This window comes from Pelodiscus sinensis, chromosome 32 (assembly GCF_052426305.1).
Source record: "Pelodiscus sinensis isolate ZL-2025 chromosome 32, ASM5242630v1, whole genome shotgun sequence".
Lineage (NCBI taxonomy): Eukaryota > Metazoa > Chordata > Testudines > Trionychidae > Pelodiscus > Pelodiscus sinensis.
Genome location: NC_143083.1, coordinates 5,592,272 through 5,617,027, shown reverse-complemented (window position 1 = coordinate 5,617,027; position 24,756 = coordinate 5,592,272). Strand labels below are relative to the sequence as shown.

Genomic DNA, 24,756 nt, shown 5'->3' with positions numbered 1-24,756 from the left:
GGAAGTTCCTGTCGCTGGAGGGCCTGTTTCCCGGGGCCCGGTGCAGGATCTCGCGCCACGTGGCCGGGAGCCCTGCGGGGCAGGAGACTGCGGAGCTGAGGGGAGTGCTGAGCCTCCGCCCGCCCTCCGCTCGTGTCAGTCTCACAGGCGGCACCCACACTCTGCCCGGGCAGAACACCCTCCGGGGGGTCCGCTCTCTCCCGGGGGTCTGCCCCTCCGCCTCTGAGCCCCCACCCCACCTGACGGCCGTGGGCCCCTCGGGGCATTGCCGCGCTCTGCACTCCCCGGGGGAAGAGCCAGGCCCGCGCTCCAGACCAGCTCCACGCACGAGGGTTTGAGCGCTGAACCCAGCCTGTCGGCCTCAGCCCAGCCCGTCTGAGTCGCCTCAGCCGGGAGGGCTCTGCCTGTGCCCCCGCCCCATCCCGCAGCCCCATCTGCCGGCCCCCCAGCAGCCCCGCCCCGGTCGTTGTCGTCTGTCCCAGTAACAGGGTCGCCCGGGCCCCTCTCTTCTCCCCTCCCCTCTCCTCCGTCCTTTGTGTCCCCCTACCCCTGCAACCCGCTGGCTGGCGGCTCTGGGCCCCCTCCGAGCTGGGCTGCAGTTCTGTGCTGGGCCCTGGACCAACACGCTCATGCCCCTCCCCTGGTTACACCGGCAGGGCCCCGCTGCCTCCCCTCGGCTGTGGCCTGGTGGGAAGTGCAGTGGGGGGACGATGGCGCTGGTGGGGGGTGGGGGTGCCTAGCGTGGCTCTGCATCCTAGGAGATTTTTGGCGAAAGCAGCACGGCGGCTGTGATGGGGGATGGGGAGGTTCTGCGCTGGGGGCTCTTACCTGAGCTGCCACCTGCGGTCCGTGCCAGGGCCCGCTCCCTGGAAAGTGCCCCCCACCCTGCCTGCGTGGCTCCCATGTGCCCCCCAGCCCAGCAGGGGAATGCTGGGCACGGCTCCCCCGGAGAGCTGGCCGCCGGCCAAAGGACGCTCGGGAGCAGCCCCGCAGGTGGCGGGAGGGCGGCTGCCCGGCGCAGGGCGAGGGGGCTGCACAGCCAGGGGCCAGCCACTGTGGAAATGCCCCTGCAGCTTAGCTGGGGGGTGACTGCTCCACTTCTTGCCCTAACGGGGTTTTCACGCGGCGGGTCGCGCCCCAGCACTGGGCCGGGAATGTCGGGCGCCGGGGCTCGTGGCTGCGGGGGGGTCAGGTGAGCAGTGGGGGGGCTAAGGCAGCTCCCTGCTGGTCCTGGCACCGCAGACTGCGCTGCGCCCCAGAAGTGGCTGGCAGCAGGCCTGGCTCCTAGTGGGGGGGGGGGGGCGCACAGGGCCCCGCTGCTGCCCCTGCCCCGAACACTAGCCCTGCCCTCCCACTGGCTGGGAACCTGCTGCCGGCTGCTTCTGGGGGCAGCAGGGTCTGCGGTGCCAGGAGAGGCAGGAAGCTGCCTTAGCCCCCCCCCCCCCACTCCACTGCTGCCTGGTCAGCCCCTCCTGCCCCCCAAAGCCAGAGCTCCCCTCCTGCACCCCAGAGCTCCTCCCCAGCCCCACCCCCGCAGCCCACATTCCCGTCACACATTGGACCGCGACATCGATTGTCTTCAGGGGGTCACCAGAAAAATATTCGCAAGCCCCTGGGCTCACCCATTGTGTTGTGTGTGAAACGTTTCGGGTTGTGCAACGTCTGGGCAGCGTGTGCAGCCGTTCGTGTCTCACTACATGACGGGCTCAGGGCGCTGCTGGGGGAGGCGTTCTGGGCGGGGCGGTGTTCTCGCTCTCCGCCCAGACCTGCTTGGCCAGCGCGTCTTGGCAGCAGGCTGCGGCACGTTCGCTCTCCTCGGGGCCTCTGTGCCTCCTGCTGGGCTATTTTAATACGCCGAGAGAACTGGACTGCGTCCTGCATTCAAACAATGCTCGCCGACCACCGGATCGCGTTACTAGGGCCAGGTCTGCCGGGGCGAACGGCCAAGCCCTGCGCTCCCAGGCCAGCAGAGCTAGAGCAAAGCATGGGAGACGGGCTTGTCTTTGGGACACGTTTATTCCCTCGGACTCTAGGGCTTGGCCCAAGGTTCCCACCCCCAGCCGGGCACCAGCTTGCGGGCTGGGATGCAGACCAGTTTTGGGGGGTTTATCGGCAGCTGTCTCCGTGGGCAGCACTTTCATGTCGCACCGAACTTCCCGAGAAGTTCTCCGCCACGGTGGCTCCGACCAGCTGGCTGCCCCGTCCGGCTGGAAGGCGGAGGTGAAATCGGGCACGTTGGAGCAAGGAGGGTAACTAGCCATTGGCGCAGGTCCCCTAGCCCAGAGCTTTTCAAACAACGTGGGGCGCATGCTGCCAGGCCTTGCTCCAGGGGGATCTGGTGAGGAAGGCAGCTTGCTGCCTGGCCTGGCACTGCGGGCCGCAGCGGGTTTGGCTCCTCAGTGGGGGCGGGCGGGGCACGGGGCCCTGTGCGCTGCCCCCACCCTACCACTGGCTCCACGCTCCCTGTGCTTGACTCCCGGCAGCGAGCGGAGCCGGGCCTGCTGCTGGCTGCACCCTGGGCCAGCCGGGGCTGCGGTGCCAGGCCCGGGGGATATGGCGGGTTCTCCCTCTGTGGAGTCTCAAAGTCAAGCGCTCTAAAGCTTCGGTTCCTCAGTTTTGGTTGGTTGGTTTTTGTTTTTTTCAACCAATTTTTTCCCTGCCACATTTGGTATTTTTGGGAAAGTATCTGGCAACCCTGCTCCACGCGGGGCGAGAGGAGACGTCACGCGCTCCCTGCCCCAAAGCCCTGATTGGCCGGGGGGGAGCATGCGAAGCCTCTTCCCGCCCTGCCAGGGGCATGGCTGCCTAATGGGAAGTGGGGGCAAAGGGGCTCCCAGGAGTGGTCTGGGGGTGGGGTAGCCCAGAAGCACCCTGGCCCCTCCTCTTCCAGTTTAGGCCCTGGCCAAAAATTATTGCCCAGCCCTGATGGGTCTCTCCTCCCCCATGGCCCGACCCCTGCTGCGGGCAGAGCTGCAGAGCGCTGCGCGGTCCAGGGGAGTTGAGACCCCTGACGGGGGAGCCGTGCCTCCGAGCCTCTCCCTGGGGTGGGCAGAAGCAAGGGCCCAGTCCCGGGTCTGTCTCATGTCTGGAAACCTGATGCAAAGATCCCTCCGCAGAGGAGCAAGACGCTGGCCCTGTCTAGACCCAGCACGAGAGCCCTGCTGGGCTTGGCTCTACCCACCATCCTGCCCCTGCCCTGGGTGGTGACTGGCTGCTTACGGCTGATTGCAGCCTCCGGCGGGCGGGCGGGCGGAGCTGCCATCCCGCTGGGCACGAGCTGCTGCTGCCGCACGCGCAGAGAGCTCTCCAGCAGGCCTGCTCGCGCCGCCTTGGTGGGAAATCCCTCGCAGGGCTCTGCCTCCGTCCCCTGCCGGTCGCAGGCAGCGCTAAGTCCTGGCCCCACAGCCGCCTCTGGGAGGGCGGGGCCGTTCCCTTCCCGCCCGGGGGGGCTTGCAGAGCCCGGTGCATCGTGTCCGCCCGGTACCTGGTGCCCCCTCTTGCGCGTGCTTCTTTCGCAGCTGGCAAGCCCCTCCGGAGAGAGGGTTAAAACCGGGGGCCCGGAATTGCCAGCCCCTGCCCCCCGCGCCAGGGTGGTGGAATGGGGGGTCTGTCCGCTCTGCTCTGTTGCATGCGACGTCGACTGTCCTGTGGTAACCGTGTGGGTGTGACTCAGTTTCCCTAGGCACTGCACCAATAGCTGGAGATGCGGGTGGGAATTTCGGAGTGACTCACTGCGGGAGGCTGCCCCAGTCCCAGAATGTGCACATTGGCCTGAGCCTGGGGGGTGACCAGGTGGCCCCTTCTGCCCGGGAAGCTGCACAGAGGAGGGGGTGGGGCTGCCTGCAGGCTGGGGGTGGGGGTGAGTCTCAGCTGGCTTAGGACGCGGGTGGGGGGCAGGGCCTGGCTCTGGACACGCTCCCCCCCCCCCCCCAAGCTGGGCTGCACTGGCTGCTCCTGGTTCCTGTGCGGACCAGACTGTGCTCCGCTGGGTCCCTGGAACTAATAACCTTCCGCTCGCCTGCCGGCTGAGAGCCACGTCTGGCTGGGGGGGGGGGGGGGGGGTGTCCGGGGACTCCCCCCCCCCCCCCCCCCAGCGACAGCCATAAGCACACCTGCCTGTTTCTCTCCCACATCTTTCAGTGCGAGACCTGCCCAGGGTCTCCCGGGCTGGGATATTGCCCCCCCCCCCGAGTGTCAAAAGAGCGGCGCAGGGGGGAAGGACAAGGCCCATCGGGTCGGCTGGGCCTGCGGGCTGGCTCCTGTCGGGGGCCGTGCGCTGTCGCTGGCGGGTGCAGCCGGCACCGTGCTGGGGAGCCGAGAGGCAGCCGCCCGCGCTGGGCTCACCCCGCCGTGGTCTCTTGCAGGTTCCTCGCCCTGCCCCTGGGCCGGAGGCTGGGCTTGAGGGACAAGGTGAGACTGAAGATCCCACCAAACCCGGTGCTGGAGACGTTCTACGCTGCTCACGGCAAGGAGCCGGAGGAGGTGAGTCCCTCCCCCCCGCCAGCCCCTTGGCCGGGGCTCCTCTTGCCGCTGGCTGGCTGGAGCTTCGTGGGACTGAGCGTCCTGGCCAGAGGTCACCTGTTCGGTTCAGGCACGTCCTGTAGAGCCTCAGCGCAGGGGGCCCCCGACAGCGGGGGGAGCCTCAGCCGAGTCCCCAGGGGCGCAGGGGGCCCCCTGACAGCGAGGGGAGCCTCAGCCAGGGGGCCCCCTGACAGCGAGGGGAGCCTCAGCCAGGGGCACAGGGGGCCCCCTGAGAGCAGGGGGAGCCTCAGCCGGGTCCCCAGGGGTGCAGAGGGCCCCCTGACAGTGGGGAAAGCCTCAGCCGGGTCCCCAGTGGTGCAGGGGGTCCCCGGGGAGCGGGGGGCACCCAGCCCCTCCCAAAGTGTCATCAGAAGCAGCTTGCAGGCAGGAGACGCTGCTCTGGTCCGTCCGATAGCGGGAGCTACGAGGGGATTCCAGACTCGCCAAAGCTCCAGGGGCCAGGGCGCTGTGACCCCCGAAAGCAAAGGCCCCGACTCCTTGTTCTGCTGCGTTGGAACGTGGCCTCTCTGCCTTGCTTGGCGGAGGCCCCGTGACAAACCCGGGTCTCTTGGGCACCCAGCTGTTCCGCCGGCAGACGCCGCTCGGTGCCGCGCGCTGTAGGAAGCCAGCGAGTTCGGACTCGGTCTCACTGGCAGGGCCATGGGCCAGTGTCCTGAGCATCCTCCCCCTAGGGAGCAGGGGGGCCCTGCGGGAGAGGAGGAGACGGTGCCCCAGCTGGGCAATTTCTGGTGGCCTTGGAGGGATCTCGCCTGTGCCAACACCTGAGCGCCTGGCAGCAGCATCCGGCCCCCACGGGGAGCATCGGCAGGGAGAAGACGCCTCGTGCGCTGGTGTTCGAATCGCTCCGCGAGGGCTCGGCGTGAAACCTGCCTCTCGTGGGCTCCTTCCTCCGGCGTCCAGCCGCTCTCGGGTGCAGGATCCCATGCTAGATGGAGCCGGGGTCTGAGAGTTGCCAATGTTTCGCCCCCTGCCACTAGCACAGGCCCGAAGCAGGGCGCAGGGTCCTGGCCCCGCGCCCCGGCCAGCAATGGCAGGCGCCCGGGTTTCATTCCCCGTGCAGAGGCCCGTTGAAACGGGGGAGGGGGCTAGAGGAGACCCTCCCAGCCTGGGGAGCCCCCCACCCCCACAAGAAAAGAATCAGGAAGGCAAAAGGTGAATGGGGGTGCCGTCCTGGCTTGGACCCCCCTCGGGTGTGTAAATTGCAGGACTCCAGTTACCTGGGCCCGCTAAGGGAGTCCAGCCGAGGGAAATGCCAGTGAAAGGGCTGGGCAGAGCAGGGGGCTGAGGGAACTTCCAGAGCCAGCAGGTAAAGGTGTGAACCCAGCGTCCACGAGGGTTTTCAGGCGCAGAAGCCGGCAGGTGATCCGATGGGGTCGCCGGGGCCTTGTCTGCCAGGAGAGCTCCCCGCGGCCCCAGCCTGGCGCGTCCGTGAGGCTTGGCGATGGGCGTGCGGCCCAGGCAGGGTGGCCCGCTGACAGGCCAGACTCGGCTCCCAGCGCCCTGCGGCTGGAAGAAGGGGTTGCTGGCCGAGGAAAGGGCTGGAGGGCCCGGCTAGTCCGGGTAGTCCAGGCGAGCCGTTCTGATCTCTCTGGTCAGCTTCCCTGCCCCTGCCTGGCAGAAAGGAGCAGCAGCCGCCCCCTGCCCAGGGGCTCCCCAGCGAGAGGGCCACCCGCCTGCCCGCCAAGGAGCGTGGAAGCAGGCTTGTCAGGTGCTGCTGGGTGGGGGTGCTGGAAGAAAGGTGCGAATCAGGAAGCCACGAGAGAAAGGTGCAACATGGCTGGAAACCGAAGCTAGACACACGAGGCTGCGATTTTCCACAGGGAGGGCGCGTGTCGCGGGGGGCCAGGGTGCGCTGCGTTCTCTGTTGCCTGAGGCATCCCAGCCCCGCCTGGGGATCTGTCTTGGCCGCGGTAGCGCGGAAGCTCGGGGCTTGAGGGGAAGTTACAGGAGCCAGCGCGGGCGCTGCGACGAGATCCGTGGTTCCAGCGCGAGCTGTGGAACGGGGCCTCTGAGCCCGAGTGCGGAGACAGGTTGGAAACCTCCGACTGGCTGCTCCCAGGAGCCCTCTGTCCACCAGGCGTCTGACTCCAGATTCCTTGGCTGCTTCCCAGGGGCAGCTGCTCAGCCTGGCCCAGCAGTGCGACCTGCCTCCCAGGAGGGTGGCCAGGTGGTTCCGGGTCCGGTGCAACCAGGACAGGCCCTGCTTGTCTAAGAAATTCTGCGAGGCCAGGTGAGTGCTGGGGGCTGGGGGCTGGGCTCTGCACGTGCGCCCGGCCCCCCGGACACCTCCAGTCCCTGCTGGAACGTGTCCTCCCCCCTCTCTGCTTCGCCACCCGCTTTCTGAGCTGCCTCCTTCCCCTCAGCCCCAGGCCTCGCTGTTCCCTCCCCTTTAGCCCCTGGACTGGCTCCCTCCGGCCTGGGCTCCTCACAGCCCCAAGCAGGGATATGGCAGCGGCGAGCAGGCCAGGACACGCCGGCGCGCTCAGCTTGTCAGGGAGCCCGTGCGGGTGGGCAGCAGGGTGAGGCTGTCCCGGGTGGAAATGAAAGCGCGGCCGCGGCACCAGGACTGGGGACCCACGAACCACACTCCCCCTCCCCCCCCCCCGAGGAGGAGCTCGCAGGAGCTCAGCTCCCAGCCCGGCAGCCGGGTGACACGGGCGCTTTCCAGCGCTGTCGCTTGCCGCACCCGGGGGGGGGTCGCACCCTGAGCTGGAAAGCTGCAGCACAGTCGAGTGTCCGTGGAGACGTGCCCTAGTGAACCCCAGTCTGAGAGGGTTTTAGTTAATCGCCAGCTGGGCTCCCAGGGGCCCGCTTCCCCTGGGCCCAGCTGGTGGGGAGTGGAGGTCAGCCCCCTGACTGGAGCAAAGCTCCCTCGGGTGGCTCCGAGTTCCTCCCTTTTATCGCCTACTAGCCAAGCACTGAGCCCCATGTCTCCTACGGGGCCGGCACAGCCTCCCCGCTCACCCATTCTCGAATCCCAGGCTACAGGATCCCAGATCCTGTCCAGTTCCCAGCCACACCGGCCAGGGCACCAAGAGCCCAGCCTGCGACCCCCCCCCCCCCCCCCCCCCCCGCTGGCTCTGTGCCACCTTCCTGCTCTGGGTGCCCATCTCTTGTGGGCAGGGCCGGGAGCTGAAGCTCTTATATGTAACATGGTGGATCTCTGCCGCCAGCCAGGCCTGTGAGCGAGCGAGCGGCGGCTTCCATACGTCGGAGGAAGAGAAAAACAAAGGAACAGATCCAGTAACACCCTTAGTCTCTGCTGCTCCCGTTGCCTGGTGTGCCAGGGTCGCATGCTGATGTGTGGCTGCCGTGGTCCGCGAGCCGGGCCCTTGTGTGTGTCAGGGTGGGAGAGGAGAAGGAGCCTGGGTTTGCAGCTGATGCCACTTCCCCCATACCCGTCCCCTCCACCAGTCCCAGACTGGGCGCAGGGGGGCGGACACGTGAGGAGGGATTGGGTTGGAGGTAGCTTGAGGGACACTTTGCACCTGGAGAGTTACAATGAGGGAATTAAATGTCCTGGCGAAGTCCTGGTTCTATTAAAGTCAATGGGAGCTTTGCCATGGATTCCTGGAGCCGGATTTCTGCCTGGGATTGGGACTCAGGGGAGATGGGGTGTATTCCCAGCCCTTAGTCTCGAAGTGATCCTGGGCCGTCTCTTCCACACTGTGCCTCAGTTTCCCCATCTGTAGAGTGGAGATGATACTTTCCTATCCTCCATGAGGCTGAGCAACTGCTGTTTGCTGTGAGCATTGAGAGCCTTGAGCCATGCAAAGTACAAGTAGCGTGTACTGCCAGCTGGATGGGTGTCCCCGCCCACGTGCCTTTGAGAATGTCACTGTTGGAATGAACCTCTGACGGGCACCGGAGCTGCAGCCTGGCCTCGGGCGGCACCCTAACATGCTTCATTCTGTTTGTTTGTAGCTGGAGGTTTGCGTTTTACTTCGTCTCTTTCTTCACTGGACTGGCTGTCCTGCTGGATGTGAGTATCTAGGCGGTGCCCGTTCGCATCAGCTGAAATGGTAGATTGGCCTGGAGCGCTCACACCTTCTGCAGTGCACGTCAGCCACCAGCTGGAACCACGTTCGGGCTTGGCTTGAGCTCCCGTTCCAGTCTGGATGTGAAGGGTTTCAAGCAGATCGTCAATGCCCAAAGCTCTCGGTCCCCTCTGCGCGCGCAGACGGCCTCCCCGTGAGCACGTCCTGACTTCGGAGTGCCTGGCTTTGCACTTAACGTTCTTTTCTTGTGTTTTTAGTCAACAAGATGCCACACGTTTCTAAAAACAGCTGGTTGCAAAAATACAAATTTCATCCTGTGGACCCATGTGGGTCTCAGCAGGGTGGATGTACCTTTGCCACTTGAGCTAATGGCTAGCAGTAGTAGGTTGTTGTCCTCTAGTTGGACTCACTCGAGGGAAATGAGACTCATCCTGGGCCAGTGTGATCAGGAGTATCTACTGTCAGCTGAGCAGGGCGAGGCTCAGAGAGCCTGGCTTCATTTTCAGGGTCAGATTTCAGTTCTCTGGTGCGTAGAGAGTGCTTTCCCCGTTCCTATGTCCTGTGTCCCCACCCCACCCACCGCCCCTCCAGCGCCAGTCCGTATCCCTGGGTGACATGCACTGCTTTGGGCTAGCTATAAAATAGAACACGTTTAGTAATGGAAGGTGAGGGGGTTCTAGGTGAATTCAAGTCGAAGAAAAGGTGACAAGCAAATACAAGTGGAAACTTGAACTTTATCTGGCAAGGTTTGGGCCCTGGCTTGGTCGTGTCTCACCCACAGCCGTCCAACATGAAGATCCTTGGTCAGGATCCCTCCCTGGCGCCCACAGGTGCTGGTTCCTTTGCCATCCTGGGTGAGAGAGAGAACTGGGGGTTCTGCCCCATTTCCATAGTGCAGCGCACAGTCGAGGAGGACTCGGCTGGCGGGTGGTACGTGGCACCCTGAGACCAACCAGGAGCAAGCTACTAGTTTCCAAACGACGCCTCCCAGGGGCTGTTCTGTAGGAAGCTCGTTCCCACCGAGCGTCGGTGCGAATACCCTGGGTGGCTTCGCGTCCCTCCAGGCCACGGGGCCGCTGGCATTCTCAGGCCCTGTGCTGTGTTTCTTTACAGAAGCCCTGGTTCTGGGACCATCGAGAATGCTGGGCCGGGTATCCACAGCAGGTGAGTCTGTCGCAGGTGGTGACATGCAGGGACGCCCCTTCCCGTGTGCTACGGGCCTGGCTGACAGTCCCAGACCCGCAGGCACCCAGAATTCAAACCAGTCGCCAGGTTAGACCAGACCTGGCTCCAAAACCAGGGAGCCCCAGGGCAACCTGCCTCCTCCCACAGCATCTGTGGGAGACCTTTCCCCGCGCCCTCGGTCCCTGGCACGTGCGTGTGACCCAGCCCGGCCCTTTGGTGTTGCAGCCCTTACTGCCCTCGGTGTTCTGGTACTACATGCTGGAGCTCTCCTTCTACTCCTCCCTGGTCTGCACGCTGCCCTTCGACGTGAAGCGCAAGGTGAGTGGCCCGGCCCGGGGCACGACGCGGGAAAAGGGTCAGTTCGCTGGCTGTGCCAATGCGCCACGGAGATTCGAAAGTGGCCGGTTCGAGCTGCCCCGCGTCCAGGCGCTGCAGCCGGGGTGAGAATGGCCCTTTCCCCGGAGTCTGAGCGGGACCAGTAGCTCACTTGCTGCATGTGTCTGCTTGACTTGGAACGGCACTTCTGAAACCAGGACGCTGGGTTATTTGTAGCCAAGCCAGGCCCCCGGTCTCCTGCCCCCAGAGTCAGGCGTCGTCCGTCGGGGCAGACACAAGCAGCGGTCGAGGCACGTACCGAATGGGGGACGCTAAATTGGGGAGGGGGGTTGGTAAACGTGTTACACATGGGGGCGGGGAGACAGCTCCAGCAGAGCCCCTGCCCCTGGTGCTGCTGCCTCCATATCAGAGGCAGCAGCGGAGGGAGGGGTAGGCAGGAGCTGGTTTCCCCCCCCCACACTCTGCGTGGGAGGAGGGGAGGAGGCAGGTGGCTCTGTGGGAGCTGGTATGTGCAGGGAGCCTGCTGAAAAGCTGGTTCCCTCCAAGCACCAGCTCCCGCCTGCTCCACGCTGCTGCCGCTGCTCCGGCCTCGCCCGCTAACCGTTTGCACGTCCCCGGACTGAATGCGAGTCTTGCAAGCAGTTGCCAAAGCGGGTGCTGGCGCCGAGCCAGGGCACGGTCACGCCACCGAGCTGCTAGCTCCATTCACGTACGACGCTTGGTTTTAATCCGAGTGCGTCTAGCGCCCCGCAGTGGGCGTCCACGGAGCCGGGGGGACGTGTCTCTGACCCTTCCAAGCGCGTGGGCCCTGCAGCTGCAGAGGTTTGGCTTGGAAGGGGCAAGTGTCGTCTGCCCAAGTGGCTGCTGCCAGTGGTGGCGCCGCTCGCTCTGTGCCTGGCCTGCGAAAGGAGGGCGGGTCCCGGGCCCCGGGCGTTCGTTACCGTCTGGGATGTGGCCAGAGATCTCCCCGAGCGGACTCAGCAGGAGAACTGCCCTGCCCTTCCTGACCCAGAGGGAGCAACGCTTTGAAATGCAACCTCCTCCCTTCTTGGCCTCCTAACCCTGCGGTGGGGGCAGCTCTTGCCACACCGTTGCTCTGGGCACCATCTCCTTCCTTGGGCGTCCCTGCGCCCCCACGTGCCATTGGGGGGGGCTAGAGCCGTGCGTGCCGGGGCGCTGCCTAGCAGAGAGAGAGACACCTCAACAGCACAGCCCAGAAAGGCCACAGGCTCGGCCAGGTCTGTGTCCACGTGGCACAGGCCTCGTGCCGTGTATGCGGCTGCAGACGAGTTACGTGTCCCACCCCGATGCAGGCAGTTACCAGCCCTGTGTCCGGGACCTGCTGCCTCGACCCCCCGATTACTCCTTCCCCCCGGCCTGACTCCGGTTGGCACGTTCCCAGGAGCGCGATAGCAGGGCTAGTGGGATTTAGGAGCCTGTCTCCTCGCCAGCCCTTTGCCAAGTTCATGTGCCAGACAGCGAGCCTGTGAGCGTCCGCCCTCTGCCGGGCCCTGACCCTGGCGCCTGGCCTGGCTACGTGTGATTCGGGCCCCGGGCGCTCTCATAGTCCTGCGGGTGGGACAGGAGCTCTGTGTCTGCATCGCTCGCCCGTCTCTCGTGGGGGGTTATCCTCCCTCTCGCCGCCATCAGGGAGTTCTCGGCTGCCGGGCCGTGGTCGTGGCCGGCTGGGAGCTGCGTCTCGCCTCGCCGTGCCCGGGGGGAGAGGTGGCTCTTGCGCTGTGATCGCCGCCGCACACTCTGATCCCTTCCCCACCAGGACCTTCGTCAGCAGGTTGTGCACCACGCAGTTACCATCTTCCTGATCAGCTTCTCCTACTGTGCCAACTACCTGCGCATCGGCACGCTGGTCATGCTGATCCATGACGCCTCCGACTGGATCCTCGAGGTGAGCGCCGCGGGGTAAAGCCTGGGCGGCCCGTGCGCTTTGGTGGGAGCCTGGGGCAGGGCCGGGGAGCAGCTGTGGAGACGTGGGCGGGACCCTGGCAACCTCCACATGGGAAATGAGCTTCCCCTGTCTCCCTCCTGCACCCTGTGGGAGGCCGGGGGCAGGGCGAGTCAGCCTGGAGGGGCGAGCGGGGTGGCCCTGACCTGGCTGCTGCTCCGCAGGACGGGCCTGTGCAGGGGGTGCACACCCTGCCTCCCCCGTGCAGCCTTCCCACCCCCGCTGTCCTGTCCCTGCGGCTCCTGCCGTGCGGCCGTGGCGGGGCCCTCTCCTGCCCCCCTCGCTCTCACTTGGCTTCTCTGCGCAGCCCACCAAGATATTCAATTACATGAAGTGGCGCCGAACGTGCGACGGGCTCTTCATCGTCTTCTCAGCCGTTTTCCTCTCCACCCGCCTGCTCCTCTTCCCCTACAAGTGAGTCTGCGCCGGAACGCGGCTCCTCGCCCAGCCTCCGGGGGGTCTGGAGCAGCCGGCCCGGCCCGAATCCCCGGCATGGCCCTGCTCCCCCCGCCCCATCATCGGCCCCTCCCTGATGGGGTGCAGCACGAGCATCTGGAGCCAGCCCTGCTCCCGGGGCCTGGGCGGCCGACAGGAGTTCCTGCAGAACGGCCAGTCTCCCCGGTTCGCTTTCAGCAGGGCCAGACCGCGCGAGGCGCCCTAGAAAGAAGTGGCGAGTGCGGAGAGGCGCCGGCCCAGCAGGAGGGCGGAGGAGAGGAGGGAAGGTCCAGGCAAGGCAGGGGGCTCAGAGAGCTGCTGGTTACTTTCCCATGTAGACGGGTCGGTCCTGACCCCTCAGTGAAGCCACACGTAGCTCCCAGCCCCTCCAGCCCGGCTGGGCTGCACAGCAGGAGTCGGGATGGGGGAGCAGTTGTCTGTAGATCAGAGGGACCCAGCTGGCCGGCCCCTGTAGTTTGGTCTTGGAGGAAAGAAGGGGAGGATGGGTGGGGAGAGAACCAGGCGTGAGGGGAAGGGTGTGGCTCAGCGTCCCCTGGGAGCCACGTGCCTGTGTGGCCGCTCAGGAGAAGTCCCCTTGATTAGCAGAGCCCAAGCTTGGTTTTGTGTTTCTCCTGGTGGTGCACGTGCCTCGGTGCACATAGCAAACGTATTCTGCATGTGCATGGAAAAGATGAGCGGGAACGTTGGCGTGGGGCCTGGATTTTAGCAGGCGGGGGCATGTGAGTGAGGGAGCAGCAGGTCCTGTGTCTAGCCCGGAGAGACCTGAGGGGAAAGCCCAAAGCCCCACTGGGGGGGGGGGGGGGGGTGTCTGGCCAATGTGGGGAGAGAGCACAGGGTAGATTTCAAGGCCCATGTTCCTTCGGAGCAGCCCTGAGGCCTGCCTGTTACTGCTCACCAGGCTGTCCGCGCTGCAGTGGCTGGGTCTCCCTGCTGAGGGTCCGGCAGGCTGTGACTGTCCCGGGCGCACCAGCCATTCCCACCTCCGGGGACTCTGCGCATTTTCAAACCGGGCCTCTTGCTTGGGATGCCCACGTGAGCGGCCTGTTTTTCAGAGAGGCAGGGCTCCCCTCGCTGGCCGTGCTCAGCTCGCCCCGGGGAGCCCGGTGCCGAGCGCTGCAAGGGAGCAGTGGCACCAGAGCCAGCCCCACTGGTTCCCACCCGGCTCCCTGGCTCCAGCGGGCCTGTGGCTGCGCCGGGCCACCCGCTGGGTGCAAAGCCGAGGATCCGCACCCAGAGCAGCTGCCCCGTGCCCAGGGCTTCGCGGACAAGCCCATGAGGACAGCCCGGGCGTGAGCAGCAGGCCCAGCAGCGAGAGGTGCAGCACGAAGGCCTGGGGGCAGGGCGGGGCAGCCTGCCCTTCCCGCGGAGGCTGATGGGGGCTCTCGCCTGCAGGGTGCTCTACAACACCTACTACTACTCCATGGAGCTCTACCAGCCCTTCTTCGGCTACTACTTCATGAACGGCCTCCTGCTGGTGCTGCAGCTGCTGCACGTCTTCTGGTCCTGCCTGATCGGTCACATGATCTATCGGTTCATCCTGTCTGGCACGGTAGGGCTCCGCTCCCCGTCCACGTCCAGTCCAGGGGCCAGCTGCAGAGCCCCAGGGAGCTGTCCCTGAGCAAAACTGGCACCCAGGTGGAGACCGGGCCCCGGAGATCCGCACGGGTCTCCCAGGAATGGGAGAAGGGGAAGCCTGTCCCATCACGGACAGCCCTTTGCAGCATCGTCCCCCACCCTGCCTCTTCCCACGTGCTACTGCTACCCTGCAACTCCTCACCAGGCCTGGCCCAGGGGGCTGCCGCAGGGAGAGATGAAAAGCCTGGACTTTTCAGCTTCGGAAAGAGGAGACTGAGGGGATATGAGAGCTGTCTGTACGGTCATGGCCGGTGTGCAGAAAGTGAATGAGGAAAAGTTATTTACTTGTTCCCATCACCTAAGAACTAGGGGTCACCAACTGAAACTAATAGGGAGCAGGTTTAGAACAAACCAAAGGCAGTATTTCTTCACAAAACGCAGCATCAACCTGTGGAACTCCTTGCCGGAGGAAGGGGTGAAGGCAAAGACTATAACATGGTTCAAAAGAGAGCTAGATAAATCCATGGAGATTAGGTCCATCGATGGCTGTTAGCTAGGATGTGCCTAGGCTGGGAATGGGTGAGAGGGGAGGGATCACTTCATGGTTCCCTGTTCTGTTCCCTCCCTCTGGGCCCTTGGCATTGGCCGCTGTGGGCAGACAGGACCCTGGCCTGGACGGACCTTGGGTCTGACGCAGCCTGGCCACTGTGGGGGAAGGAAACGTTCTCCCAAAGGCACAGCCTTAGCAAGGCTCGATCGCCAGGACTGGAGCGAGGAGCATCGGGGCAGGCCCATTAGCAATGGCAGGGAGGCCAGTGTAGTGTCTGAGCATCGCTAACTGCTCTCCGAGCTGCTCGCTGTTCTCCGGTCCATCGTCTCGGCCTCTGTCTCTCACTCTGCCGGCCCAGGGACCAGGCCAGTTATCTCAGCACAGAAGGCAGCCGGGTGGGTCAGGTGGATCCACGCTGCCTGTTCCTGATCAGCAGGGCCACGTTGGTGGCTGCTTCCCGCCGCTCCCATTGGCCGGGAGCAGAGAACCGTGGCCACTGGGAGCTGCCAGGGCGGAGCCTCAGACAGGCGACGTCAGCATCCACGGGGGCGGTCCCTGGGCCGGCCCTCGAGTCGGACAGGGCTGGAGCCCGTTCCAGGGCGCAGTGCTCCAGAGGGCAGCCGGGGAGCACACGGGAAAGTCTTTGCTCAAGCCCAAGCACAGACCCGGCTGCTGGAATAGGGGGGCAGGGGGCCAGCACGCCCACAGTGGGAACGGTGGCTTGGCTGCACCCCCAGGGCGTGAGCGGGACCCAGGAGAGTTGGAGCAGCTGCCACAGGGTCTTGGAACAGAGCAGGCAGGGAGATCCAAGGGGCTGGGAGGGGCCCAGGAGCAGGTAGAAATGCCCAGAACCCTTCTTCCCAGCTGGGGCTGCCTGCCCGAGCTCCCTCTCCTCCCCCTCCCACTGCAGGACGCAGACGCGCCCCTCCCTGCTGCATCCTGCGCGCTACGTTTAACGTCTCTCTCCTGCAGATGGAACGGGACTTGAGAAGCGACACCGAGGAAAGCGACACAGCTGAGGAGGGGGGAGAACCCGCCAGGGCGAAGGAGAGAAACGGGGCCCTGCATCGCCGCAACATCACCAACAACGGTTGCCTCCAGACTCGCGGGGGGCAGCCGCCGGGCAGCACGGCCCATCTCGCCAACGGCCACGCCAAGGGCAGCTAGCCCGGGCCAGGCCGGCTGACGGACCCGTCCGTGCTGAGCATGGCCCAGCAGCCGTAGCACCGGTCCTGCTGCCTGCGGAGACTTGGGGGGAAGCACTTTTATTTTCATAGCTGAATTCCTGCTTCTGATAAGAGCCGTGTGTGGTGGGAGGGGAGAGAGGGTTCTGCTTTTTTGTGCAATAAAAGCTTCGCGCAGGGTGTAGCCTGGAGGGGACCAAAGAGAGAAGGATCCAGCCGGCGTGGGTTTAACGATGCTGTCGGCCTTGGCAACGCGCTTGAGCGCTAAGCAGCTGAGAAATGTAGCGACTGTAACTCCCACTCACCCGCCTCGCAGCGTTGGACTGGGATTAAGGCTAGTCAAGCTCCTGGCTCTAGCTTACATGACAGTGCTGCTTGTTTGGGCCAATGCGTCCCCCCCCCCCAGCCGAGAATCAATGAAAGTCAGGGAGATTTCCTCCGCGCCGATAAAGAAATGGGGGTGTATCCAACACAGTTTGTTGCGGCGGGGACAGAGCTCAGTCCTCCTGCTCTGCCTGAGGTTCTCGGCCGTGCTCGGTTGCTGGAAGACTGGGGCGGAGAAGGGGGTTCAGGGTTTGGATTGGGTTTTGGATCGTTCCTGCCTAGCTCTCAGGTTGGAAGAGTCGGACGATCCATGCAGCTGTTCACTGGCTGTCCATGTTTATCCCTGATGCCAGTTTCTCTCGGGAGCTGGCCGTTTAAAGGGCCAGAGACGAGCCACACGGAACATCTCTGTAATTCCAGCTCCCGGTGAGGGGTGCAGGGCGATTGCTGCAGGCTCGGGGTTTGGTACAAAGGGAATTTCCCTCCTGCTTTCTCCCTCTAGGGAAAGGGACCCAGAGGGAAGCTGCTCAACCCCATGGCCAGGTGTTTTAACCCAGAATAGTAGCTGAGGACTCTGCTAGGCTCCTCGATGATCTGCGAGCCCGGAGCACCAGGCTGGGCCGTGATGGTGCAGCTCTAGTTTCTGTTTGTTTTTATACTTCACGTGAGCCTCTTTGCATGTGCTGTGTGTTCCCAGAGGCTGGATACAATAAAGTCATTGACAAAGAGCTAACCCCGTGCAGACTGAATCTCCAGCAGGCCAGCGTGCGTTTGAAAAACCAAGCGCAGAGCTGAGTCTCTGGCATGAGGCTCCTGGGGTCCCGCTCCCCCACTAGCACTAGGGGACACAGGCCCTGCCCCCCGGGAAGTGCTCCACCCACAAGTGCCGTTGGGCAGACTGCATGGGCCATTTTGAGCTAGTGCTTTCTGTGGAGCCCTCGCTCTGCCCCCAAACTCATCACCCATCCAACCCCACAGCCTCCTCGGCCAGCCCAAGCCTTCACTCTCCCTGTGCCCCCTTCCCCTGTCCCTGACATGTCCCCCCCCCCCGCACTCTGAATGCCTCATTTCTGGCCCTACCCTGGAGCCCCACACCCCCAGCCAGAGCCCTCCCCTCTCCAGCCCCACATCCCCCCATGTTGGGAGCATTCAGGGCCCACCCCACAATTTCCATATCAAGATGTGGCCCTCAGGCCAAAAAGTTTGCCCAGCCCTGGATTAGAGGCCGGAAGAGCTTCCCTCTGAGGCGAGGGTAGCGCCCAGAGCTGTTTCGCTGGGGGAAGGGAGGGCAGAGGGAAGTGCTGTGGGCCCCTTCGCATAACACGGGAACCAGGGGGCTTAAACACAAGGCAGCAGTTCTTCACACAGCGCAGTCGGCCCACGGGCGTTGGGCTTCGGAGGCTGTGAAAGCCAAACTGCGTTAAAAAGGACGGGATGAGTTCATGGCGGCTAGGTCCAGCAATGGCTGAGAGCCCAAAGGGTCAGGAACGAGCACACAGACACCCCGGACTGCATCACTTGGTAATTACCCACGTCCGGTCATTCCTCCGAGGCGCCAGGCACGGCCGGGCTCTGGGCTGCAGAGACCCCTGCTCTGGCTCAGCAGAGCCAGGCCCCTTCTTACGTTCTTGCAACCGGCTTTTCCGAGAGCGTCTCGGCCGGGGCGTGGGACTTGGCAGCACAGCGGCGCGGAGTGATCCTCGCGGCGGGACACGTCCTGGGGGCTGTGGTTAGACCCTTCAGGGATGGGACCATGGGCGGCCCTGGAAGCACCCGTCACGCTCGGCTCGGCAGGACCGGTGTGACGGTCCGTCCCAGCCCCGAGGGGCAGACGCCAGCCTACGACCCAGGAAGCCGTGATGGCACAGACCAGCCCCTGCTTGCCACAGACTCCAGCTTCTGAAACTGGTTTATCCCCTGACCCCAGTCTCCTGGTGACCTGGTCCTGCCAGTGTCTTCACATGGGCCCCTCTCGGCCGCTGACATCCCAGTTCCTGATTTGCCCCAATTCCTGCTCCACCCCCTAGGTGTGACAGCCACGCCAGACATTCTGATCCCAAGCAGCCTTAGGTACCAGCTCCCAGAGAGCTCTAGAACATCTGTGTCTTGTGCCCCAAATCCCGGGCTTCGAAGCACCTTTTTCTGCGGCTCACAGACAAGCAAAATAGCGTCCGGGTCGGAGCGGCAGGCGGCCGCAGGCCAGGGCGAGGCAGCAGCTGGATTAGGCCACGTGCCAGTGGATTCCTCGAGCATTTCTTCACATGCTGAAGGCGTTTTCCTGCAGGGCGTGCCGCTCGCGCGTCTATTGCGCGGGGCTGAGACGGCGGCGGGGGGTGCGTGGAGTCCACGACACAGGTGCAAAACCCAAGACAACCGGTGCCTGCAGATAGGGGGGGGGGGGGCAGAACGAGGGCAGCTGGCTTTAGCGGTGTTTATGCCCCGTCCATCTGAGCATGCTCAGTGCAGACAAGCAGCAAATCGAGGTATTGCCACATGCCCCTCCCCATATGTCTCCCGTGACCACAGACTCTCTTCTTTTTTGTTACTATGTTTAATGGGCTCCTCTGCGTGGCCGAGAAGAGGCGGGTGTCGCCTCAGACCCGGTGTCTTCCCTGTGGTGCTCAGCCAAATCTCAGCCGGCGTTAGCGGCTTCTGGTTTGCGATGGGCTGGTACCTCAGCCAGACCCTCTCGGGCTCTGCCTCAGGCCTCGTGTCGGGCTGGTACCTAGGCCAGACCCTCTCGGGCTCTGCCTCAGGCCTCGTGTCGGGCTGGTACCTCAGCCAGACCCTCTCGGGCTCTGCCTCAGGCCTCGTGTCGGGATTCTGGCGTAGGAAGCCCTGAGCATTAGCAAAGCTCCCAGGATTTTTCAACCTTCCTCTGCAACCTGGCCCCATCCAGGTTTCAGGGTCACCCCTTACCGCGTGCAGCTTTGCCTTGGCCAGGCCTTGGTGCAGGTGGGTGCCAAAGGCTCCTCTGGGCAGAACCGCCCGTCTCCCCACCGCCCCGACCGAATTCCGAAAGAGAACGATTTTGCACTGGCTGACGTTGGGGGTGCGGTTAGCTCCGCACCGCGGCTCTGGGTGCTCTGCCTGTGGCTGGGTGCTCCTGTCCGAATGAGTGGCTCGTTCCAGCGCTCCTGGCGCGATAAACAACGTGACTTATCGGGACCACTGCGCTGCTTCCCTTCTGCGGGCGATGGCTCGGCAGCCTGACGCTTTCCTTCCATCGCCAGCCCTCTGGACCCCGCGACTGCAGCAGGCCTGGGCCACCGTCTGGCTTGCCAGCGCTGGCTTTGAAACACTCGCTCAGCTCACTTTCTCGGCCTCCCGGTTCTCCGTTCGGCCTGGCTGGTTCCCATGTGATCACGGGAGACGGAGCCTCCCCCAACCTGACTCTGCAGAAGGGGACCCGAGGCCTGGAGAGTGACCCCTCCCTTCCCTCTTGCGTTGACCTGCCCCTGGAATGCCCCACACGGAATGGGGAGGCGCCAGGTTCACCCCATTAACTCCCCGCTCTGGAACCCGCTGCCTTCCTCCTAGAGCCTCACCCGGTTGACCAGGCCGGTGGGAGATGGTGGAGACCCTGACAAAGGGCCTTCGGGAAGATCGAGGCCGAGCCGTTGAGACGCAAGCCCTCTCCTGGCCATGGGATTCAGGCTTCCGCTCCCCCCCAGGGTGCCCGTTCCCCACCTCCCGCGGGGCTGGGCCAGGATGGGAACCTGGCTCAGGGTCCTGTTTCCTCGCCCTCGCTGGGCTAGCAGGGGTGACTGGCGAGGGTGGGGAGAGGCCCGCACCTGTTCCTGGGGGCAGAAGTGGATTGCTCACCCAGAGGCAGGTCTCAGGCCGTGTCTCCAGCATGGCGTGGTCAGCACAAGGCACGAACGCGCGCCTGTCGCTTGTGCCTCTGGCTGCTTGGGTCGGTGCCCTGTGGATCCGCCCAGGCTGGGGAACAAGCAGCGCTTGTGCTGTGGGAATTGCAGGGCGCCACGGCCCAGCCCCACGCTGTGGGGGATACGGCTGCAGTGTCCTCTGGGATGTGGGGCAGAGCCCCTGCCTTGCTCCGGGGCCCTGCGCTTCCAGGATGGTGTTTGCCTCACAGGCTCGCTGTGACCCTCGCGTAGCCTGTCAGCCCGCTGAGCCGCCCTCCCCACAGGCCAGTCGCACAGATTGGGGGTGAGCCCCTCTTCCACCCCAGCTTCCCTTCCAGGCTGGGCTCTGTAGCGGCGCAGGGAGGCCTGGGGGGACCCGGCCCGCTCTCTGCTCCAGGTCCCAGCCTGGGGGCCCTGATGGCAGCAGGCAACGGCTGTGCTTCCTCCACCACCAGAGCTGCAGCTTTTCCCGGAGTTCACTTCCCCTCCCAGCCCCTTCCTCCTGGTGCCTCCTTCCGCTCTTCCCAGCACCTCTTCCCTCCCAGTCCTCGGCCTGCCGCCTCCCCCAGCAGGGTGCTCTCATTAGCCTGCTGCTTCTGGCAAGCTCCTCACTGGCTCGGCTCTTCCTGAAGGTGCAGCTGCCCCTGCCCTGGTTCTGTGGGGAGGAGAAAGCTGCTCACCCAGAGGCCAGCATGTCTGCCTGCCCCACACCGCGGCTTGCCCAGAGAGCCCTGGGAGCGAGGGGTCAGCATCCCCGCATGCCCCTTTCTCCGCCCTTAGGGTGTGTCTAGACTACACGGCTCCATCACGGAGCCATGTCGATGAGGCAGGACGACAAAGGGAAATGAAGCAGCGATTTAAATAATCGCCGCTTCATTTACATCAAAATGGCCGCCGCGCTGTGCCGATCAGCTGATTGTCAGCACAGCACGGCAGTCTAGACGGGGATCTGCCGACCCCAGAACCCTTTGTCAGCAGATCCCCATCTAGACTGCTGTGCTGTGCCGACAAACAGCTGATCGGCACAGCGCGGCGGCCATTTTTATTTAAATGAAGCAGCGATTATTTAAATTACCGCTTCAATTCCCTTTGTCGAGTAACTAATCTACGTGGCTCTGTTGGCAGAAACGTACCCTTAGTGTCACCCAACGGCCCGTAATGTTGGACCCTTTTCCGGCAACACGCACCTGTGTGTCTGGGCGGCGCGGGGTAGAACACGGAGCAGACACAAGGGCTAGGCCCAGCCCCACCAGGGGAAGGTAGAGCACCGACCAGACGCAAGGGCTAGGCCCAGCCCCACCAGGGGGAGGTAGAGCACGGACCAGATGCAAGGGCTAGGCCCAGCCCCACCAGGGGGAGGTAGAGCACGGACCAGATGCAAGGACTAGGCCCAGCCCCACCGGGGGGCTGTGTGCGGACGGAGGCTTTGAAAGCGCACGGCAGGACTCGCTGCTGGTGCGTTCCCGGGGTGTGCCACTTTGAGGCTGTGCCTGTCGGTTCTGTGCTTGCTTCCCAGCTATCAGTCCGACTGGGCGTTTTCCCTGGCGGCCTGACGGCTGCGGGACCTGGCGGCATTCAGAAGCACCGTTGGCGCGCAGTCTGCAGTGTGTGCTAGGAACCACAAGCGACAACTGTCTTTCCAGAACTTCACGGTGCAACAAGCCCATGACAGCGTCACGTAGAGTCTTAAGGGCATGGGCGAAACGGTAAAACTGGACGGAAAGTCGGTCGCTCTTCACGGGCAGACATAGGGCCGGGCAGCGTCACGTAGCCTAGCTCGGCGGAGAGGAGGGGCAGTACCGGGACGCAATGGGCTGCTGTCTTGTTAACGGAGGCGCGGGCCAGGCACCATCGTGACATGTAAACGCTGCAAGGGCCAATATATGTGCCCTCTTCCCTCCTCCTCCCGCCCTTTCCTCTTCCCTCCTCTCCCTTCTCCAAGGCTCCCGCAGAATTCAGGGGGGATCTCCGCCGGGCACAGCGGAAGACATGGCACCAGCTCCAGCGCTGTGGCCCTGGCGACGTCCTTGCGCCTGCTGGTCCCTGCTGTGCCTGTTTCTCTGCCCCCTGCCGAGAGCTGGTCTCCTTTCTGCAGTGGGGGGTAGCCAGGCTTGCCCAGACTCTTCACCCCTCCAGCCCTTGGGCCCCAAAAGCTCCTGTCTCCCCCTGGCAGGAGAGTCTGTGCATGGAACTAGCATGATGGAGCTGCTCGGTCTGCGCCATGGTGGGCAGTCAGGCCACGGCATTTCAAAACCACGTGGGGGTGGCTTCCTGTCTGTGATCCCTGGGCACTGGAGTCTTAAAGTGACCCGGGCGGCCACTGCTGCGTGGCATGTTGCACCATGGGCCAGGAGCTGGAGGACTGTTCGGGTACGCGGTGTCACTCACTGCGTTGGCGTCAGCGAGGCAGCTCTGGCTCCACACTGGTTTTACAGCTCCATGGGAGCAGGAAGCTGATCTCGGTGAGACGCCAAGTGAGGAGCAAAATTGCACAAGTACGCCAATGCCGAGTGTCCTCCTGGGATCTAATTTTGTTGTGAAGACCAGCCCTGAATTTCCCAACTCCCTGTCAGTCAGACGCCAGGAGTCGTAAAACACGCGGGTGTTGAAATTCGTACCTGAAGCTGAGCTGCCACCAGTGGATTGCATCATCACTACGCTCTGCAGCCAAGACACTAAAATGCAGGGAGTCCTGGGTTTGCAAGACCACAGCGAGATCTCTGCCCACGCTGCCCCAGTAGGGATGTTTGCGCACGGTTTAGGGGAGTACTCGGCGACAGGCCGTCCTCGCTCTAAGTCCAAGAGACGTTCCAAAAAACGTGGACTTACAGTGAAACAACTTACAGCGGGAATTTTTTTTCCTGCGGCTGACTTCTATTTGCACCATTTTTCTTGCATGACTTAAGAGCGGGGAACTGGGGGGACTTATAACGCATCAGTTCCTCCGAGCATCAACGACTGTCGTGTGGGACGGATGTACCCCAGGGTGACTTATAGCAGGGACACCCTGTACTTGCTTCCCACCCACCCCCGACTGGGCATCTGGCCATTTAAGGGTTGAGGCCCAGCCCTGGGGGAGAGCTGGCGCAGTGGAGCTGTGGAGCCAGCAGCTGTGGCCGGCATGAGCCAATGAGGGCTGTATGAATAAAGGCTCCTGGCGGGCTGGAGATAGACCCACTCATGCTCTGGCTGGGGAGTGGGAGGGACCTGGCTACCAGGGACGCCTCTCGGACGGGCCGCTCCTCTCACAAGCCCAGGATTAACAGAAACAATCGGCACGAACCCGGATCCCCCAGGTGGAGTTTCCCAAACACGTCAGTTCAAACATCCTGGACCAGCTCAAACAAAACCGGCTCCTTAACTACGAAGCCGGAGATTTGAAGTGACTAGAAGTAACGAGGCATGCGTCTCAGGAGCACCTACCAGACGTGACCAGTGCCTCCCTGAAACAAGGTCAAATTCCAGGCAAAGTCTCTCTCGCCAAATGCTCTCGATAGCCCTACTGGCCAAACGTCTAGGTCAGACCAGTGTTCCCTCTAATTTTGTCCATCCAGGTGTAGAATAAGTTTTGTTCTGGGCACTAAGGCATGTGTGGATGTGCACCCCCAGGAGAAACACATGCCGCCAGCTAATCAGCTGGGTGGCATTTGAATCTCTCCTGGGTGGCGGCCCAAGTCCTTATAGGGAACCCAGGTCAGGACCCCGGCTCTTCCTTTGTTCCATCTGGTGCGGTGAGTCGATGGAGCGTGAGGGAGGAAGCCGAGGGGCGGGGCTCGTTGGGAACGTTGGTCCCTCCTTTTCCGAGTGTCGGTCTCCCACTTAGAAAACATTTCCCGCTGAAATGGCAGCTGAGGCTGTCTCCCGCTGGCTTTCCCACCGGCTGGAACTCCTTCCTGCGGGAAGCGTCTCTGTTTCGCGTCCCTGCCAAGGAAGCAGCACACACATTCTTGTTTGCAGCAGACCTGTTGGCCAGCTGCTCTCTGGGCAGGGCTGCGCTTTGGAATGTGTGGGGGGGATCTTGGGGTGTTACAGACGATGTTCCCACACATGTTTGATGAGGACACTATTGGCCAACAAGGGGTGAGTTTTCAGATGCTACTGACCGAGGCATTTGCTGTGCCAAGGCTGCTATGCCAGGGTGAGCGACGCGAGGGGCGGGCGCAGGGGCACAGCCTGTCGCCAGGGCGGGTTCTTGGGCCATTCTGACATTCGGGCCTAGTTAAGGGCCCCAAGGTGAGCAGCCAAACTCTGGGATTAAGCCCTAGCGTGTGAACTCTCCTGGGAGATGGCGGAGGAGAAGGTCTTCACGGGGCCCCTCACCTGCACTAGCATTTGTGAGGGGGGGTGGCTGCTCCACTAGCCACGTGGTGCCACGCCCCAGGTGCACACAAGGGCAAGAGTCAGAGGGGGAGTCGCTGGCATTGGCCCGCTTGGCTAATGGGTTGGAGCCTGCATGGAGCGCTGGCTTTTGGCAAGAGCAGCGCGGGAACTCCAGCTGGGGTACCTGCTGGAGCGGGCTGACCCATATGGGACTAAGGACAAGGGGTGGCCCAGGGGCCCCAGGAGGAGGCGGATGGGTCCTCGGTCAGACGTCCCTTCTTCTTTGGTTCTGAGGGTGTCTGGCCCTTCTGCTGAGCCACCCCGGCCAGCCACGTTCCCGTCACTAGAGCGAGCTGACGGGTTTCACCAGGCAGCTGACACTTTCCAGCGGCGCCTGAACGCGCCTTGGTCCTCAGGATCCCAGCGCAGGTACCAGATTCCCCCCCACGCCGGC

General features: G+C 63.8%; 1 protein-coding gene across 4 annotated transcripts in view; it reads left to right on the top strand.

Moving 5' to 3' along the window:
• CERS4 (ceramide synthase 4) overlaps positions 1-16,841 on the top strand; it is a 46,717-nt gene extending 29,876 nt beyond the window's left edge. For 3 of the 4 annotated variants that reach the window (XM_075903148.2, XM_075903152.2, XM_075903149.2), the window contains 9 exons: positions 4,365-4,482; positions 6,654-6,772; positions 8,467-8,524; positions 9,654-9,704; positions 9,951-10,043; positions 11,839-11,967; positions 12,332-12,438; positions 13,873-14,029; positions 15,578-16,841. In XM_075903148.2, coding sequence (XP_075759263.1) covers positions 4,365-4,482; positions 6,654-6,772; positions 8,467-8,524; positions 9,654-9,704; positions 9,951-10,043; positions 11,839-11,967; positions 12,332-12,438; positions 13,873-14,029; positions 15,578-15,772 — 1,027 coding nt within the window. In that variant the 3' untranslated portion in view covers positions 15,773-16,841. Of the gene's footprint in view, positions 1-1,837; positions 2,250-4,364; positions 4,483-6,653; positions 6,773-8,466; positions 8,525-9,653; positions 9,705-9,950; positions 10,044-11,838; positions 11,968-12,331; positions 12,439-13,872; positions 14,030-15,577 lie in introns of those variants that run through there. The other variant, XM_075903151.2, reaches the window with a different exon arrangement.
• Positions 16,842-24,756: the final 7,915 nt, after the last annotated feature.